This window comes from Oryzias latipes, chromosome 15, assembly GCF_053564925.1.
Source record: "Oryzias latipes strain Hd-rR chromosome 15, Olatipes_Hd-rR_3.1".
In the NCBI taxonomy this organism is placed as follows: Eukaryota; Metazoa; Chordata; class Actinopteri; order Beloniformes; family Adrianichthyidae; genus Oryzias; species Oryzias latipes.
This window is the reverse complement of record NC_136251.1, coordinates 11,979,805-12,000,480: the sequence shown is the minus strand read 5'-3', so window position 1 is coordinate 12,000,480 and position 20,676 is coordinate 11,979,805. Positions and strand designations below refer to the sequence as shown.

General features: G+C 40.5%; 1 protein-coding gene across 4 annotated transcripts in view; it reads right to left on the bottom strand.

The window, feature by feature from the left end:
* The window catches only part of rtn4a (reticulon 4a), a 29,502-nt gene extending 13,971 nt beyond the window's left edge, over nucleotides 1–15,531 (bottom strand). The window contains exons 1-3 of one of the 4 annotated variants that reach the window (XM_020709330.3): nucleotides 13,387–14,297; nucleotides 6,415–6,468; nucleotides 2,305–4,140 (exon numbers count right to left, since the gene is read on the bottom strand). In XM_020709330.3, the coding sequence (XP_020564989.1) occupies nucleotides 2,305–4,140; nucleotides 6,415–6,468; nucleotides 13,387–14,062 (2,566 nt within the window). In that variant the 5' untranslated portion in view covers nucleotides 14,063–14,297. Of the gene's footprint in view, nucleotides 1–2,304; nucleotides 4,141–6,414; nucleotides 6,469–13,386 lie in introns of all 4 variants that reach the window. The other 3 variants (XM_020709331.3, XM_020709332.3, XM_020709333.3) reach the window with 3 other exon arrangements.
* Between the last annotated feature and the right edge of the window lie 5,145 nt (nucleotides 15,532–20,676).

The window sequence follows — 20,676 nt, the reverse complement described above, 5'->3', positions numbered from 1 at the left end:
GGGCAAACCTCAATCTTTACAGCCGTGGTTTTATGAAAGAATTAACAATCGCATCAGAAGACAAAAGCATAAAAATACCCTTTTCTGCACCTCTGTTGTTAAATCTCCCAGATATGATTTTAATTTGATCACGAGTGATGACAAATCATGGTCTGCAGAAGGTGTTCGAAATATGGATTCTAAATTATCAACACTAAAGGGCTTATAGGTGATAAAACCAAGGCTTAAATCTAAAAACACTAGAAATTTGTTTTAGCCAAAACTTGGTCAAGACAAATCTCAAACAGATGTCCCAGTACTCAAACATTAAGGTGCGCAAAGGATTGCTATTTTTGATTCATTCATGCACTAACGTGTCTGACAGACTAGCTCCTCCTTCACTCTCCACACAAACAAATATCTAATAAATACAGGAATTATTTTTTGATTTTTTTTTGCTACAACCAAAAGCTGTCAATCGAAACAAGACACAGTAGCAAACTCAGCCAAAACAACATCAGCAAGACTGACGAAGAGCAAGGTGTGTCAGGAGAGGACCGATCCCAGAGGATCCCTGCTTGCAGCCCCCGCACTTCCGATTGCATAACAGGGAATGTCTGCCGAGTGGTTTCTGGGTCGGAGAACCCTTTGTGGGGTGCCAGTGTCGCAATGCAGGGAGGAGGAGAAGGAAAAGTAGGAGGGAGAAGGCTGAGCAGCTCCAAATAACAAAATCCCTCTGCTGATCACACATGTCTGCTCCGACTTTGCATAAACGCATGAATCGGATTGAAACCAAGAAACTACAGAGAAGTAAATCTGCAACATCTGCTGCCCCAGGAAAACAGCCATGAAAACGTCTCACCTGATGATGTCAGGAGCTTACATGAATTCATAAAGGAGCCAACAGAACCTGAACATACAAGTTTTAAAGTTTCAGTCTGTGATTTTTAATCACTTTTTCTGTGCAACAAGGTTTTTCACAAAGCATGCCGTCCTGGTGAGTTCCTATATATATATATATAAGAATGAAACAACCTGCTCCGTCCTAACGAATAATCCCATTATTTAGAAACAATGTTGGATATTAGTTGCGTTCTCAGACTAACAGGGAGTTTGGATTTTAAAGAACTATTTTTGTCCACTTTCTACTCTAGTTTCCGCACAATAAGGCACACTTACAAGTCTTTTTTTTCCCCAAAAATATTGGGCCTAACAATCTAGAGCACCTTGTATGGATTAACTCTGGTTGTGCGTATTGATTTTGAAGCCATTTTGAGAGGTACACAACGCTCTGTCAAGTCTGTTTTTTTTGTTTTTTTTTCACAAGTTGCAAAAAAGGTTGGGAGTTATTGTGAATATGCTAAAAGCAAATTTTAAGATTAAATTTTGTCTTAAAAGGGCAGGACATCACAACCCATTTTAAGAAATCTTACTTACCATGACGAGTTCTACTAGTTCCATTGGTAGATTTAATTACCAACAACAAAAAACATTCTATATTTGATTACTTGTTTTGAGAAGGACATTTTTTCCAGTGCAGTTATTTTTTGTCGATAACTTAGGGTTGGTGTTTGTGATCAACAGGAAAGGCAGTATATGTTGGAATTGTGGGTGGAGTTAAGAATGTTTCTTCGAAAGAAATAAAAACGCAGAGGTTATCAGAAATCTACACTCAGGAACATAAATCTTTGTGCTCTAATGGTGGGTGTGTGTGATCGCGAAGCTTTCTAAAGGAGTGGCGAGGCCTATCTGCATTTGAAGTCTGTAATGGGCGCTGGGCTCCCTCAGGTGGTGTTAGGTTGCAGATTGGCATCTCGACGTCTTTCCAGAGTCAAGAGGAGCTCAAACCAGAGCATTAACTCTGAGAGCAAAATGTTGAACAATGAAGGTTTGGTCACAAACACTGTTCTGATCAGGTAGTACACATATTCAACACAACTTTAAAACAGATAACTTCACTATACTTACCGTGGATTTGTGTACAAAATTATTGGAAAGACGAAACAGCCAAATGCTCAGACAAGTTATGTAGTTAGACAAAAACACAAAATGCTGCAGATCCAAATGTTTGATCACAATGAAACACAAACACACACAAAATGCCAATGTTCAACAAAATGCAAAACTGGATGATGCAAAGGGAAGACTGCATGGAAGAAAAAAAAAAGGGATGTAAAGTAAATACTATGCGCTGGTTGGCTAGAAGAAAGTGAACGGATGAGGGGAAAAAAAAGAGTGATGATGGAAACTGACGAAGATGGTGGAGCCTGCAGGAACTGAAGAGGATGTGTGGGTGGTTTCCATGCCAGCACTGGTTTATATTACCTGCTCTTATGTTCAGGTTTGGCATCTTAAAGAGCGTGACCCCATCCACACTCTTCTTGGCGGGTGTGTCCCCTGGTTTGCTGGCAGGGGAAACAGTGGGAGCTTGGGTGGAGAGCTGCTGGTTGTTGTGCCTCTCCAGGTCGGCTTTGCTCTTCTGGGGGGAGGCTTGAGTGAGGAGGTGGTAGGAGCTCTCGCTTGAAGCCTCTTCTTCAGCCTCCAGGGGGGGAGTGGTTTTAGTGAGAGGCATGGCAGCACCTGCCTCCTTTTGGCCAAAGCTTAGATCATCATCAATGGGAACTTCTGGGACCTTGGAGGAAGCAAACTTTGATGTATCCAGGGCTTCAAGAAACTCATCAATAACACCTCTTGGTGGTCTCTCAATAAACTCAAATTCCTCTGAAGAAACTTCATGCTCAGAAACTTCTTCAGCCACCTCGGGCTCTTCCATCTCCATCTTAAGATCTTCCTTCTCTGTTTCTATCTGAAAGCTGGCGGGATTCTTGGCCATGGCCTCCAAGACAGGAGACAGGGAGTCTGCTGTTGGGGACTCGGAATCAGAATCCTGAATGTCGGTCTTCTTGCTCTGGAAATCAAGCGGCTCAAACTTGCTCATCATTTTGGGAGAATCGTGGCTTGAAAACCAATCTTTCTGCTCAATCTTGACAGGCTCTTCTTCACTGACCTTAGTTGGGCTCGTTTCTTCGGCCTCTTTCACCAGATCGAATGCACCAAAAGTTTTTTCATCGTCTTCTTTATCTGTAGACAGTGCCTCCATCTCTTCTGTCATCTCCTTGAGCAAGGACACTTTTGTTTCAAAGGCGAAGGGATTGTTAGCCGATAGGTTGATTGGCGGGTTGGGAGACTCCATCATCTTCCGTTCAAAGAGGGGGCTCTGCTCCTCAGGACTTCCTTCAGAGGAGCCAGAATCAGCCTTTTCAGGGTTGAGGGGGGAAGACTTCAGGATATCAGGAAGGGAGGTTGGAATAACAGAATGCTCTTCTTCTTTATCTTTGAGACCCAATGAGAACAGGTTCATTGAATGCATGGGTGAATCAGAGGCTAGCTCACTGCCTTCAAATGGTTTCCCCTCGTCTAAGAAGGATGACAGATTCTCCTGGGATTCTTCAGTTTGGCCATACTGGACCAGATCGGGTGTTGGACTCTCTGACATCTTGGATGCTTTGTTATCAGACTGGGCCTCCCCAAAATGAGAGTAACTGTTCGCAGCCTTTGAAGAATAACTCTCAAATGGGTTATTATTCTTCTTCACCTCATACATTAGGTCATCCTCGTCATCAGACTGGTCATCGTGAAAGTCTGGCACATGTTTGGATGAGCCAACAGAGGTTGTGTCCTTAGAGAAGGGATCCATGGAGACCTTGGAGTTGTCTTGAGATGCTAGGAATGGTGAATCCCAGTGTTCTGTTGGGTTAGAGGAGGCAAGGTGAGACTCAGGTACCATCATCTGGGGGTTCACAGGGGAGGGGCCAGTGGAGGACCTGTCTGAGCTAATGAGCTTCTCTTCAGGTGAAAAGGAAACGCCGCTGTCTTCACATGGATTATAAGGCCCTGGGTATTTCCCTAAACTGAGGTAAGGACAAGTTTCCTTATCTGAACTATAGGCTGGTCCAGAGTCACCCTCTTTTCCCTCCCAAGGCATGTCTTTGGAAAGTGTTTTGTGGGGTTCACTGGAGAAGGAGCCCAATGGTGGAGCTGATCCCGTAGGGAAGGGCTGGTTGGGACTCTCGGTCAGAGAGAGCTCTTCCAGAGAGTCGGGTGAGTGGAGGGGAGAGAGAGGAGAGATGGGAGCAGGGGAGTCACCCTTCTGCCCAAGTTCTTGAGTAGAAAGGGAGGAGGGAAAATGCAATACAGCTTATATCAAAGACAAACTCCATTCCTTTAGAGTGCCCACCACACCTGGGTACAACAGGTACTATACACTGAGGGTCAAAGCTGGGAAAGGTCTGTGGGCTGACATGTCTTTTAGCCCAGGATTCTCCAGAAGCCTCTCAAACGATTACAAACATGGACTCAAATTTAAAATAGTTTTTAGCATTGGTATTAGGGCTGGATACCAAGTTAAATACTTTAAAACTGATTGATTTGCCTCAATATTAATCCCTTTTAAAGACTAATTTTTATTCAACACCAAATTTCTTAAATGGTTCAGGTTATGTTAGGCAGGAGTGAGCCTCCCATACACCAAATTATTCAGTGCTGATTAGACGCTATTAAAGATTTGCGCACTGATACACAGTTTTGATAACATTTGTTCCTGTTGCTTTTGTTTCTTTGCATACTGGTTTAGGAAATCAGTAGAACGTGTTAACACTTTGTAAATGAAAAGGTGAAACAACTTTTAATAGAATCTTATTAAAAATCATTCAAATCTGTAACAACAAAGGCATCATTTGGTAAGCGATATCAAATTGGTGGAGTAAAATTTGGATTGATATCCAGCTCTAAGCACTGGCCTGTAGTTGGCGTTTTGAAGGCGCTAAACAGAGGTGTCCTTAAAACATAATTAATTAAAGAAGTAAATATTAACCATGTTAAAAGATTTAAAAATGTATTTTTAAGTTACAACGGTTACATTTTAAAAATTAAGGAGAAGGGAGTGTTTTGAAACTGTTAAACTGTCAGTTGATGTAATGACAATTTCATTTTAACCTGAATGTTTGTTCCCATCCTCAAGCATCCCTTTGCTGCCTTTCCTTTTGCTTTTTATTTTCGGTTCTTTATCAGTCACATCTTAAGCTGGGTCTTCTTAAATATCTAATTTTAAAAATGAAGATTGAAAAAAGCATCCGTTTATATTTTTGTTCAAACCTCTCATATTTGTGCTGATAGTTACTTGTAGGACTTTGGAATATTACAGTTTTTTTATTTTTATTTTAACCTGTCAAATATGGTGCTCCCTTTCCATAATCATGTTCTCTGTTACTACTGTGCTTCTTTATTATCAACCATCACATTTCTTTTATGCTGATGTCTTTGATTTGTTGCATAAACTCTAAATATACATTTTAACCAAAGCTTGTGGTATCCATAACTCCCTCTATTGACTGAACTTAAGAGAGACGTTTTGGCCATTTGGCAGGGAAAAAAGGGCAGAATGAGCATTTTTCTTTATTTTAAATAAAATGTAAACACTCTCTTCACACTGAGCTGGAAAGTTGGGCAACTACACTTTCAAAATTTACAAAATGACATTATGGGCTGTTAAAATTTGAAACTGTCAAAGATTCAAAAAAGAATTGTCCCATTCTTACATTGGAATGGTTCAACGGTAACAGTAACATGCAAGGTCAATTAGGCCTTTTGCTATACAATTTCTTAATGTAAAAAATGTTTAAATATGGCTAACATAAGTTTGTGAATTACAGTTTTTGGGTGTTAAAGGACATGAGGAGTTCGTTTTGGCTGTCCAGCATGTTTTAATAAAAGTTCAAGTGAGGACCTATATGACAAATGATGCAGTAAAAAAAGTTCAGTTGGATCTGGTGAAAACTGAACCAACCAACAAATGGAAACATGGTTTAAGGGCACATCAGTTAGGCAGTGAAACAAATTTCTGTTTGTACTTTGATGCTTGTTGAGTCAGTTAAGGCTTCTGGATCAAACCAACCCTCAGCCCGTCTAAAAAGGTCAACATTTGCCAGCTTTGGTCCAGTGCCCTGTGCACAGACACACTTTGGTAAAATCATTTTTTCCAGGTCTGGTGCCAATAAAACCACACTCAGTGGGTTAAACAGACTTCAGAGATGGTAAATAATGATTTTTCCCAAAGAGTGTTAAAAACATTTCCATTTACCCATCAATCACTGACAAGGACCATTATTTATCTACCCGCTACAGTGCCAGTTCACTTCAGTCTACTCTACAGCGGCAGTCCAGCGTGAATCACGATGCAGTACAAACGGGCAGATGTCTAAGAACACAGGCTTCCCATGCAAATGCTCTAGGTGACAGATCTACACCTTCTGACATGCAGGGTTATTTTGACAACTACATTAATCAAGACTCAACACATTCGTCAAGACTGAGCTAGAAAGTGGAGAAGGGAGACAAACGAAGACCAGGAAGCCCAGCAGAACAGAGAGAACTTGCCTGTAGGGAATTGCATCAGAAGTGGAGGCTGAGCTTTAGAAGCAGGAGGAACATCTGTGAAAGAAGAGGAGAAAGCAGCAGAGAGTGAGTTTGAAGGCTGGAAGAGAAAACACCAGAAGAGGTAGTGGTACACAGCATCTTCCAGATTCACATAGAAACTGGACTGATGCCACAGCCACGCCTGAAACATGATTTCAGCGGTGCTACCAAGGACTACAGGAAGACGTTTCACTCGTTCAAAGATCTGCTGTGAGACAACGCTCACCTGACCCATGTCAGGGGTGGGGAGGCCTGACTAAGTGTGCGACGTCAGACTTAACTCTGGAACTTAAGGAACTTCCAGTAGTTCAAGAAATTTATCAGCTTGACAGTTTTAACTCTAGGTTGAAATCACTAAAATCGGAAAAAAAAAGGAGACAAAACCAACCGATGGAAGAACTTCAATCTAAAAGCTTCTGTTGTTGCACAGCTACAGAGTTTGACACATCAGTGGTCTGATCCGTGTTATTAAAACAGACAAACTGGATTCTTGTGCAAGAAAGAAAATGTGCGGTGCAGCAAAGACATATGGAGCAATTTGCCGCTACTGCAAAAGGCAGTCGACCATGTGATTGAATCGTACCGTCCACCATTTTAGACCTGGACATAAATAAACAATTAATAAAAGAGTAATGACTAAAAAGCATGGGACAGTAAGAGAACTCTGATGGCTTCCATGATTTCATTGAGATGTTGTGCAGTGAAGTCTCATAAAGCATCAGGGAGTTACTCAGGGAAGGATCTTAGGAGCAGCAGTTAAACTGCATTCCTTTATTCTGACTACAGTCTCTTCAAGACTGAAAAGTGCAACAACAGTTTGGCCAGCAGACTTACTCTTTATAGATAATTTAGATAACTACCAGAAGAAACAGCTAAACAAATGTGTATTTGAAACATAAAGCAAAGGTTTAGGAAAGTTTGCAGTGTATATTTGAAACTGTTTATTTTAGAGTTTATTTAAAGATTCAGTTGTTCGATGAGGTCTAAGAGAAAGAATCTTCATTGTTTCTGTCAGGGGTCAGCAATGTTAATAAGATGAAGGGCCAAATTCCAAAATTTTCTCTATAACAACGGTGACATCACCAACTATAATGCAAACTAATTCATAGAAATACAAAAACATTTCCAATATATCTGAAATTTAATTTAATTCATAGACAGCAGCTCAAATAGCTTTTTCAAAAATATTTAAGCATCAACTCAAAAAAGTGCTTTCATAAGAATATAGCAAATATATCCAAAGTTGAAAAAGTATTGCACTGTTTTGTGCTTGGTTCTTCAACAAACTGAACTTATGACTTGATAAATGTCAGCCACTGCGACGCCAAAAACAGGATAAAAAAAAAAAACAGCTGTGAAGTCATGAACATGTGCAACAGATCACGGATCGTCTTCATGCTTTTCCCACTGACGCACGCGCTCACGTTCCATCCACAGACACTCGCTTATATCGCCCACCTGTCATCTCACAGTAAAAGCTGTTTAATTCTCAATAGAAGTCCATGGGATTTTGGCTTCTTGGAGCCAGAAGGTACTTCCTGTTTGAAATGCCAGGGCGGAGGAGTCACTCGCTCTATTTATCATATACAATCAATGCTTCAGACAGACAATACATGTCAGACTTCTGAGGATCAACATCATGGAGGAAACAGTGCAAAACCTTTTTCGGATCAGGTGTTCAAACCCTATCAATGTGCCTCGTTTCACACCAACATGTGAGCTTTCTAACTCGTCCCTCACAGCTGAGAGAGCCGCAGCTTGGTGAAATGAACTGCCGCCGTGCAGATCCTGTTCAGATCTGCAGAGCTGCCTGCAGGAGCTGAACCCTGACCTGACGTGTTCAGAGCAGCTCTGCGTGCTAAGCCACCTCCCTGGTCTATAAGTGTCTCCTCGCAGCGTGTGGCTGAAACATGACTTCAGGCTGCAGCCTCACCTGCTGCCTGCTCGTAACGTGTTCGGTCGCTGTCAGCGCCTCCTCCTCTCCGTTTCTTTCCCTTTAACTGCTCGGCTTGTGCTGATGATTTTAGCTGTGAATTGATTTTTGAGGTCTCTGCTGCAATCTGCCCATCGACTGACCCGACTCTTGCATAATCTGAGAAAAACACGCAGCGGTCTGACACCCGCACTCCAGCCACCGGGTTTACAGGATTTCATGACTAACCATCTCTGCAGAAAGTGTGAAGGCATTTGTTATTTGTGACACATTGTGGAAAACTAAACTAAAGTAAAGGAGAGGGGCCTCCAGCAGAACCGAACCAGGACCAGTCTGTCCATCACTCCTCTGAACTACTGACAGAACCACAGCATAATACAAAGTTTCCTCTAGAGTTACAGAACTCATTTTATGAGCCTTAAAGGCATTAAACTGAGATTGTTAAAGTGGGTGTTGCTGCCATCACTTCAGCACCAAGTAAATCAAAGTTGCAGTAATTTAGAGTCCCCATAAGAAGCTAAATAAGTAATTAAGCTCCATTTTAAACTGTCATTTCTACCTGTAGTTCAGTGTGTTACTCTTACAGCGCTGCAAGAAAAAAAACAATCCCTATTACTGGGCTGCACGATATGAGGAAAACTCGCAATATGCGATATTAGAGATTAATATTGAGATAACGATATAATGTGCGGTATATAAACAAATAACCAAAAACATCATTCCTGTTTCATTGCAACAGTTTAAAATTTATATTCCAAATGACCCTCGTCGACATATGTGACAAACATCTAACATAATAGGCGTCCATCCGATTGGTCAAATGCATAAAGGGATTTATTTGATTCGTTAAATGCTTCAAGCTGCCATACGATTGCTTTAACAAATTTAAGGTTAACAATTTATTGCGATTTTCACCGTCTTTTGTGATATGGATATTGCAGAGCTGGATATTGCGATAACGATAAATTTGCTGTGTTTTTTATAATTAAGCTTCAAATCAAAAGGTCTATTTTGTTTCACCAAGTCTTCCATGTACTGGAATAGAGCTGCGCTGCAAGATTTCCAACTGTAGGTGGCAGACATGCGCCAGCGAACAGCAGAAAAGGAAGAAGAAGCCCCTTCCTGCTTGTAGAGTGTGAATGCCACATATTAAAAGCGCGTTCAAGAACGTGGCAATCGCAGGTTCTTGAACGCGCTATTGGCATGTGGAGCCACATGCTCGGTGTGTCTGCAGCTTAAAAGGTTTATGCTTTCGTAGATGTTGCATATTTTCTGGATGTTTCTAGGTTACAACATTTTGAAAGGAACAGAATATTTAAAGAAATTTGCTTCAAAATACAACTCTGTGAAATCTCAGCGAATTCACGGATTGAAATGCTAGCAAGAGGAAAACAAACATAGCTTTGAAACTTTTCATAAAGCTCATCTATTAAGCACATTTTCTAAGAAACAAATGTCAACAAGTTTTGAAATTTTAGTTCTTTAATTGATCTCTAGTGAATCCATCACTTCGGCTGAAAGCGGGTCATTCATTTCCCTCCCCCAGCCAGTTCTTCCTGAACCTGATAGTGTACTAAAAAGGACGACGTGATGAAGTTAGACGACCTCCTCACAGGTGAATGAAGCCTTTGTCGCTTCATGGAAGGAACAGCACGTGACCCAGAAACCGTGTGAAAGGGAAGAAAAATGTTTAGAATGAGCACAAACAGATGAGTGTGATACCTCTGCACTCAGCCATGCCTCCTCTTTTACAGCAGCTCAGTGAAAGAGGTCACAGCCTTCAGACATTTGGAGCAGATTAAGGTGAGCTTCCAGACACATCCAGCTGCTGCGCTCGCAGAGACAAAACAACAGACGAGGGCTGCTGCTGCCACAAACACTCCACCTGCGCCCACATCTAAAGCTACCGACACCAGCGTGTAATCCACCCCACCGCGCCAGGCAAGACATCAATGCAGCCGGTCATGTGATCCTGCAGGGGCAGGGCGTGACCGTGCACACATGGAGGCACAGCAGGCCCGTAATTTGCGATGCTCAAAAACCAAAGAGGACATTTTCTACTCAAACTAAACCAACGGCAGGTTCATCTGTTCAAAACAAAAAACAAACAAGATGCTTTCATTCATATCCATCAATCCTCCTCCCCTGAAGGCAGAGAAAAGCTTCCTGCAAAACGGGAAAGGATTAGCAAATAACACGTATAAAATCTCCAGGTCTAAACCCAGCTCCCACTTCCAGTCACTCATCTGTTTCGCCCACTAGCTTACATCCCCTCACATCCCCCAACCTAGCAGTAGTGGTGCACGAGAAAGGGGGAGAAATGTTGGAGATGTCCAGTTCTCAAACAGATTCCAGCTCAGACGAGGAAAACAAAGACGAACATGGATCTATTTGTCTACAAGTGGATGCATCAGAATGGAGCAGAGCAGGGAGCTTGTGGTGTATTTCCACGTCACAAATATAATCTTTCTCAAACAGCATTCATTCTTCTGCCCCAGGTTCAAAACGACTGAAATAAAGAACTACTTAGAATCACAATTTTGAACTTAAATTTTTTAATGTATGTTCTCCATCATGAGAGAAATGTCAGAGGAACATGTTAAAAACACCATTTTCATCAGAGTGGGTCTTAAAAACAGAAAAACTGGTTGGTACCTAAAAGGCAACTAGATCATCTTTACACCAACACTCATGTTTAAATCACTCTTGTAAAACATAAGGTGGCATCAAAATTGTCTTTGCTAAATGGTTAAATCGTTTTAGATTCATCTTCAAATTGAGCAAAATAAGAGTTTTCGTTTTAATGCTGAGTCTGCCTGGTTTCTGCTTCGCCTGGGCTCTTTTTACGTCAGATGGGCACGGCTTTAATGAGCTGCCAGCTGCTTTCAGCACTGCTATGCTTCTTCATGTGCAACATACCTTTGGAAATCTAAGATTCAGAGCTGGCCTCTATTTATACATTCTTCTAAAACAGGGCAGCATATGAAGGAATAGTAAATGCGTGAGAAGGCCTTGTGATTTCTGCATCGACCACAGAAAGGTTACAAGGTTATTGTTAGATTTTCTTAACAAAAAACAAACAATGATTGATGGTTTTGAGCCTGCATGAGTCATTTTAGTGCCAGAGAGTTCATGACCGCTGTTTAAAGGGTTCAGGAGTACACACAGGGATGTGCCACTGCTTACTCAAGGTCTGGAGGAGTTTATGGAAACATTAACTGTAAAATATTAACATTTTATCTGTTTTTATTCTTTGGTTGTATCCTAAGGTACCATGAAGGATTTTCTTTAGTGAGACGGAGAAAATTTATCTCAGTTTTGGAAAATTTTGGAGATCCCAACCCATGATTACTTTTTATTGACTAAAAACAACTTCTAGTGACGTCATTTATGTTTCTGGATAGTGAGAAGGCACCGAAAAAAGACTTTAATCCATACTTGTGGATATAACAAAATATAATTTAAAAAAAAGCTATAATGTTCAAAAACAGTAAAAACTGCATCTTTGCTGAAACAGTATTCCAGTTAAATGCCAGGTTTCTGCTTTTCTTTTGTTCAGGCTTCCAGTTTCATCTGGAGCTCCATGTTTCTCCACCTCCACCCGCAGCCATGCCAGGCAGCCCCACCCTGCCTCTCAGCTCCTGGAGGATCCAGCACAGGCCTGTTCACCAGCAATCTGCCACATCTCCGCGCGCCACGGCGCAACACCCACAAAATAACAAATAAAACTGCCCTGACATCTCAAGCGCGTGGCCACAGGAAGAGCAACGAGCTAAGCCTCTGGACCGGAACCGATTTAAGGTTCTGGAGTGTAAAGAATAACATAGACGGACACAAAACAAGTGGTGGATACCGACTGAGAGCAGCTCAGGTTGGCTGACAGCGACATGCGAATGCTGGGAAACCAGGGAGTGGACGCCCAGCGGATTCTTTTGTTGCAACTGATCGGTGGTACACGGCAACCGCCGCTTCCATTATCGGACACATCTTTAGATGACGTTTTGGTTGCTTTTTTTTTTTTTTTTTACACCCTAAATTCAAAAATAATCTCTTGACGAAAACGAGAGAGCGAGGATGATGCGAATTTACCTGGGAAATATGACGATGAACGTCCCCATAATAAACCACGTTAGGACAGAGGAATATATATATATATATATATATATATATATATATATATATATATATATATATATATATATATATATATATGGGTGTGCGTGTCCGATAATGGAACTCCACTGCTAGCAACAGCCGCTAGCATCATGAGAGAACCGAGCCGCGCGCCCCGTTAGTTTGACTTGAATTGATGTTGGTGACACTTGAGCATAAAACTCACATATTCGGGTAAATTTGAATGTCAGGAAGAAAATCTAAACTGTAGTGGGTGCACGGTTGCCGTTTCTCCGAGCGCCTCGCCCAGTCGACAGCTCAACATTTCGGCTTTTTCTGCAATCTGTGTGTCCGAGCAGGTGGGCCGCATCATGACAACACGGCAAAAGCAGAGCTAACACGAGCTAAGCCGCGGCTCCGACTGCGCACATCCCCCAAAAACCCCCGTGGAAGCTCTTATTTCCCCCCTAATGCCCCCTTATGCTGAAGGATGAGCCTCCTTCATCCGCGGTCCAACCGAATGTGTCAGGCGGCGGATGGGCTCCATCATCATCCTCCCCGGATGCTAGCATCCTCCCTAGCCGGCTAACGCGGCTTTTCAACACAAATATGGAGAAAATACACGAAAAATCACTATTTTCATTATTTTAACGAGTTATGTCGACTAAGTGCTTAAAAGACAACAGTTGATGAGGCTGGTTTCTAATCGGCGTTATGTGGACCAAACGGCGATGGATGCTAAACCGGGTCGGATGCACGAACATTAAAGTAAACAGAAAAAGATGAAAAAACGTATCTAGGATCAATCCACGTTTATTTGGATTATTTATTTAAAAATATTGCCACATAGCGCCTCCAAAATCTGCCATTTTCCTCTAGAAACTTACCCGATGTGGGAGCCGGTGGGTGATGTGTGACCGCAGTCCGCTCTGCTGCCTCTGCGGGGGCTGGCGCAGCTTTCCGGGGTTCGGCCGCTGGGAGGGCGTCGCTCTCGGGGGCAGGTTCCGCCTGTGGCTCCGGAGCGAGGCTCGAACTCTCCGGTTCGGCTTTGGGGGGGACAACACTCGGCTCTGGGGCAACAAAGGTGAAGCTCGTGGAGTCTGGAGCAGCACGCACGGGTTCTGGCTCTGGTTCAGGTTCTTTTACCAGTGGCTCTGGTTCCCTAATCACCGGTTCTGGTTCTTTTACTTCTGGTTCTGTTTGTTGTAGCAACGGTGGTTCTTTTACCCCTGGTTCTGCTTCTTTTATCACCGGTTCTGGTTCCTTTGCCTCCGGCTCTGGTTCTTTTACCTCCGGTTCCGGAATGTGAACAACAGGTTCGGATAACGTTACCGGTTCCTCCACAGAAGTCTGCGTGAGCTCCTGCGGGCCGCTGTCTTCAGCCATGTGCCGCTCCAAGGCATCCTGAGCCCCGCCGACCAAGTCCACTATGTCATCCAGGCTGAAATGCTCCTGCTTTGGTTCCGGCTCCGGTTCTGGCTCCGGCTCGGCCTGGTAGTGATGGACCTCGTCGTTGAACAGAGGGGTGGTGGAAGAGACGTGCTGCTCCTCGCTGTCTGCCATGACTCCTTCCTCCTAAAATAGTTTTCAGTCGGATTCAAACTTTCCGTCGCGGCAGTGACCCGGTTCCAGCGCTTCCCGTCACAAAGTTTCACGGAGGAAAATAAAGGCCCGCTCCGGTGAGTCCCTCCGGTAAATCTTTTGTGTTAAAAAAAAAAATACCGGACTGGTTTCAGAAAAAGTGCGCCACGCCACAACAGCCACGGCGTCGGACCCGAGTCTCAGATGGAAGCGCCCAGGTTGAGAAGTGGGATCCCCGCTGACCAATGACCTGAAGCCTGACCCGTGAGTGACATGGTCCGTAGCCAATCAGAGCAGACAAAGAGGGGCGTGGCGAATGTGAACTGCATAAATGTGGGAGGAGCTGTTAAAGTTCTCTAAAACTGTTACCCCTATTTACTCTGGTTGATGAAATACCCAAGTATTTCACAAAAGTACAAAACCTGACTTCTTGTTTTTGTTCAGACTTTGTGACACGCTTTATTTCACTTAAACAACAGTTGTGTTGCATCACTGTTGTCGCGTTTGCTCGCATATTAGAGCAGTACTCAAAGTATCATGTAACTTGTAATCCTGACACTTGTGCTCCTCAAGTTCTTAAAATATTTCAAAAGCAGGACATCCGCAAACACCAAACTGGAGGGAGTTTTTCTCTTAGAAAGGCAGACAGGAAATAAAACAAAGCTGTTTGAGGAACATGTCACCATTAAACAGTGACTTCCACATGTTACAAATATTCAAAAAATTCTTGAAAATGTTTTTATTTGTATTGTAAAGTAATAAAAAAGGTGTTTCCCCACATTTCTATACACAATTTGGGGTTTTGCATGCCTCCTCTATTAAAAACACAACAGTTTTTAGAGCTTAGTCAAGTTTTATATAACATTTTCCTGTTTAATTTATTAAATATGACATGTTTTACATGTCTTTAAGTATTTTCACAGCCTGGGGTTTAAAAAGCTTTTTATGTGAAAAATGTAACATTATTTTTGAGGCTATTAAGTTTTAAATAGAAATCTCCATTTTATTTGTTAAATATCACATTTTTACAACTTTAAATGAGAATTGTTGATATTTACCAGACTACAAGAGCTTTTTAAGCACTATAAAAATATTTTTCATTACGGTAATACTGTTACAACATTTTAAAAACATGACCATATCAAATTGAATAAAAATACTCAAAGTTTCAGGCCTTAAAGAACAAATTTGGGACTCAGAATCAGGAAATGTTTTTACTTTTTGATCATTTTTCTTAAATTAGGTCCTTATATTCTTAGAACTCTAGTTATGCATTCATGGTTAAAATAAGGAAGAGTTTTCTTCTTCTTGCACTTCGTTATCTTAAACTTTACTCAAATTGTACTCAGAATGAGTAAATATGTATTTTTTTAGCATTCTGCTATTGACTAAAAAGTATTCATTTTTAAAGATTTGAATTTATAAGCGTACCATTTATTTATAACCATGTAATTTTTTAAACAGTCTGACAATTTGTGCATATTTCCTCTTTTTTTGGTTCTGATGTTTTGTAGTTGGATCTTAGATGTGTCCTAATGGGGGATTAAGGGTTTTCTGTTTTTAAAGTAAGAAAGAAAAAGGATCAAAAATCTCTTGGAAAATGAGCAGCAAATTATTTTAAAGATGTATTAAATCCAAACTGATAGAACACAGCAGGAACAATAACTAGTCTAATTGAAGATCCATTTACTTTTCTGAAAATCTGTTCTTTTTACACGTTTATTGAACCACCTCTTTGTATGAAGCTGTATTTGAAGACTGAGCGTTTCTTCAGCGGCGTCTGGAGGCGAGCCTGGGCCAGAAGCAGCTCAGGCAGCAGAGGAGCAGGAACCTGAAGCTCCACTGACAGATTCAGTTACTCAGCCTCACTAAATATAAGACATCTCATTTACATCTGTACTTATGGAAACTTCTGAGGCAGAGCAATGAAAGAGTCCAAGTGAGTCAAAGCTGAAAAACCAAGCACATGTAGATCATTTTACTGGTAGCTCTCATTGACTTATTCCATAAAAAATGACTCCCTGACCCCGTCACGTGAGCTTAACGGCGTGCTGGGAGGGGGCGGGACTATCCACGTATGTGACAGCAGATAAAGGGCGATTATCAGTCATCAACATTAGAGCAGGGGCGTCTGTGCCTCTTTGGGGGAACAAATCCACTGAAGAGAAAGTTTTTACCACAAGAATTACAAAGTCCAGATGAAGCAGTTTCATCTGAATCTGCAGGGATTTATGTCCCGAGAACATCGGCTCCATGAAAACCTTCACACATCACTGAACAAGAGGAGGTTTTAAGCTTGTCTCAGGTGATTTTTGTACGTTCACTCCTATATTTATTCCCAATTTTTTTTTCTTTTCATGAATTTGTTTTAGCTATAACATGAAGTATTTGTTACTCTATTTAAAAGAAAAACAATATCTGCATTACTATCGTGCAGTTCACAATGTCAGAAATCCTTTAACAGCTGACATCATCTTCTTTTATTTTTTAGAATTTACATGGTTATACATCTATGATTTATGCTGTTTATAGCTTTTTAATTGACCTTTTCAGTCGATTTATTCTCTAAAACAATTTTCTTGGTGAAAGGTTTTGATTTTAAATCAATAACCAAAATAAAAGCTCTCAAAAACAGGAGCTGTAAAAATTGCATGCAGTTCTTAAAACCGACCGCCAGAGGGCACCAATACAACAATGTTCAGTAAATGAATGAGGTTTTTAAATTCACAACATATGATGAGATCTGACCATCATCACTGTTTGTATCTATTACTGATTTTATTTTTAATGTGTGCAATCATTTTCTTTTCAAAGAAAGCAAATGTTTGAGACAATTTTCTACCACATGTTGGAGAGAAGTCAAACTTCAAGCAGCACCTGGTGACAATGGAAAGAAAAGACCTTCTAACAGCGGAGAGAGAGAAAACAAAACAATGTTCTTGCTTAATTTTTATGTGTAACTTTTTATTATCCTCTGCAAGCTTCTTCAACTTTGTATTGTAGTTAAAAACTGTATAATTATTTCTTTTACAAGCTTTTAAGCTAAAAAGTCGCTTCAGTTTGAAAATGTGCTTTTTCAGCAAAGTTGAAGGATTCACCTGAGAGCAAAGCTGAAATCAGAAACCGTCTGTGGAGCCTTGAATGACTCACTTTTGACCTTTCAGACTCATTAATGGACTCTGAAAGACATAAACGGTTAGAAATTATCCTCATTATAACAAATGCAATCAAATCTTTTTTTTTAATCCACAGAAATTTCTTTGCCTTCATAGTTTTGAGTGAAACTGATCTGTTAGTGGATCCTCTTCAGGATGAGACATGATCATAATCTGGAGAAGTGCCTCCACCTTTATAACTTTATTTGATTCTATTTCTTAGAATCAGTGACTGTCTTTGCTCTAAGGATCAGTTGGAAGTTTTTTTTCCACCCATAATTCAAAGCTACATATATGGAATTCTCAATTGACATTTCAATATGCCAGTCAGGCTTGTAACCATTTTGTAATTTAGATTTCAAGATGAAAAATGACAATTTAATCTTACATTTTTAGTTTGTTTTGCAATGTCATGTGAATTTTGTTACAAAAACACTACGGTAAATTCAAATGGAATCAATTTAAAAGGAATTTAAAGCAAACCATGTATTGAAATGTCATCTTTTAGTGTTGAAACGTCAATTTAAATGTGGAAGCTGCATTTTCAAAATTCAACTTGCCTTTTCATTTCAATTATGGTACCAATAACCCATGACAATGTAACCCTTGTGCTATCCTAGGCACTTTAATATTGGGAGTTGGGTCATCTAGACCCACAAGACAGTGCTCTGAACCTTTTTTCTTCAATGATTTGTGATCTTCACTGGTGTCCATGGATTACATGAAATCTTTCCACCTTTATCCACCTTTGTCATGGTAGGGAGAACATGTCAATGCAAGGGTGGGGTCATCTAAGATAGCACAAGGGTTAAAATGCAACTGATTTTGCTTTCATTTATGAGTTTATTTTTATTTGTAATATTAAGTTGTAATTTTTCATATTCGATTCTACATTTCAAAATACATTTTCACATAGTACACGCCTGAATTTATTATTGAAATCAACTGCAAAATGCATTTTTAACTTGCATGATCAAATAGCAAATGGAATTGCTCATTTAAAATTCCAAGTTATTTTGAGTTAAGGGTGAAAAAAAACTGGTCTAGGATTGCAGGTTTGTGCAGCATTTACCAGAGAAAAATGCTCATTTGTCTGGAAATTTGTCAAATTAAGTTGACGGAACAGAAAAGTGTTGATTTCTTTTAGAAGATCTGAGCAGAAAGAAAAAATAAAGTAAAAGCAAACACGAAGGTCTGATTGTAGTGATACTTCAACGCCAACTCGTGCTCTGCTGCTCTCTGCTCTTCTTCATCCTAATCCATTCTGCTCCAGTTCTGTTGACTCATTTTTGTAGTGACATATCTGCCACCACACTGCAAACGAAATGAAAATATTATCATTCTGGCCCGTTTCTTTCTGAGTAAAACCCATCAGGCGCCAGAATCCAACCGGGTTCTGCATTTATTTATGTTAGTGTAGTGACCAGCGTGTTTAAAATGTCTGCAGTAGAAAAAAAACATCTCAGTTAGATTAAAGTTACATTTGAGTGCAATTAAGATTTGTATCTGAACTGTTGTTTTGTTTTATGAATAAAATGTTTCATATAAATTTTTTTTTTTTTTAATGAATGATTTTGTTTTTTACTTTGGACAAAAGCAAAGGAATTCTTAAAAAAGAAACATTGTGAAAATTAACATTACAAGTTAGAAATTCTTATTCTGCTAAATACATCAGGTCTACTTATGGTGAAGCATCGTTCTATTACTTTTTACTGCTGTTATTCTATTCCAAAACCTTTGTGCAGCATTACATAAATGTTTTAGTTAAGTTTTAACAAACACATCTTTAAGAAAATCAAACTTTTTACCAATATTTTGCTCTTCACAGATCACACACAGAGCTGTGGATTTAGTGTGATGTCAGCAGATAAACTTTACAGTTTATTTACAGTTTCAGGAAATCCTTTTTTCATTCATTTATTTATTTGTTCCTTTCATGAAAATAGTTGATTGTCAAAAATGTTTACATGTTTGTTGCACATTATTGAACATTTTCACGATTGGAAAGGAGCAGAATTGAAGAACACTATTCTTATAATTGTCTGCTCCCTCAGCCAAAAATTCACAAATCTGACAAAATATAAAATAATTATTGCTAAAAAAATCCAAATACAAAAAGAAATTAGGAATAATTTTTCAAAAAAAAAAAAAGAAAAGAAAAGAGTTTTTCTTTAGCCAAAGAGACAAACTCAAGGGCAAAAAAACCTGTTTCGGCGTCTGAGCCTCGATAGCAGACGCCATGTTAAGTAAATATGGCGATTTGATTGGTTAGAATCTGGACCAATCAGCAGCTGTTTGATGGCAGCTATGTCACGCTAAACCAGTGCTTCTCAATTATTTTTTGCCAGGCCCCCCCTAGGAAAAGAAAATGTTTCGCGCCCCCCCTGACCCCCCCCCCCCCCCCCCATAACCCCCCCCCCCCCACACACACACACACACAGACACACTCGCGCGGTGACAATACATCAGGTCAGTATCTATAAAATTTGTATACCTAAAATTGTATCTTTTAACACTAACAAAAGAAAAAAGCAAAATAAATCCACTTTCAACAAATATTAACTTTATTTAGCCACAGAAACCCTGTTCTAGTCTAAAACAGAAAAGAAGCTGAAAGTACCTGAAATAAAAAAAAATCTGTCATTCCTTATTTAAACTAGAAACATTTTGACCAACTGAACCATTTGATGCTGAAAAAAATAATTCAATCAATAAATAATATTAAATCTAAATTGATCTGAAACATTAACACAGCAGCACCAATATATTTAACGTTTTTAGTCTGAAGAAATAGGTAAAAACGTGCTGATTTTTTTTTTTTCTAAATGACGGATTGTTTATTTCTGATCTCATAAAAGTGCAGCTGTTTTTCTGCATTACCTGCTGTCTTTCTGTCTGTCTGAAACCAACTAAACCACAGGCAGACAAAGAAAACATGGATGGAAAATAAAGACACGTCATCAAAATGTCTACAATAGTTCATAAAGAATGACATTGTTAGCATGAGCTTAGGAATCTAAGGGCAGCGGTGATCTTGGGCAACAGGCAGCGGTAGCAGTGGTCCGCGTGCCCCGATTCCCCTGGCAGACAGGGCCCACACCACCCCTCCCCTTTCGTTCTCACTCGCGCAGCCGCGGACAGACAGAACAGACAATAGGAACCGAATAGTGGACCAGATTATTTTCCAAGCACTGAGCCGCTGTCACCGCTGCCCCCACGTTAAATTTGCGCACCGGACAAACCTGTGCCTAAAACCGCCACCACCGCGCGCCCCCCCTGGCATCGCTTCGTGCCCCCCCCTGGGGGCGCGCCCCACTATTTGAGAAGCACGGCGCTAAACTGAAACACAAAATCAAAGACAGGGAGAAAGCGAAATGAGACACAACGCATGTGAAAACATTTGTGTTGCACACGCAATAATATTGTTCAAACAAAAAACAG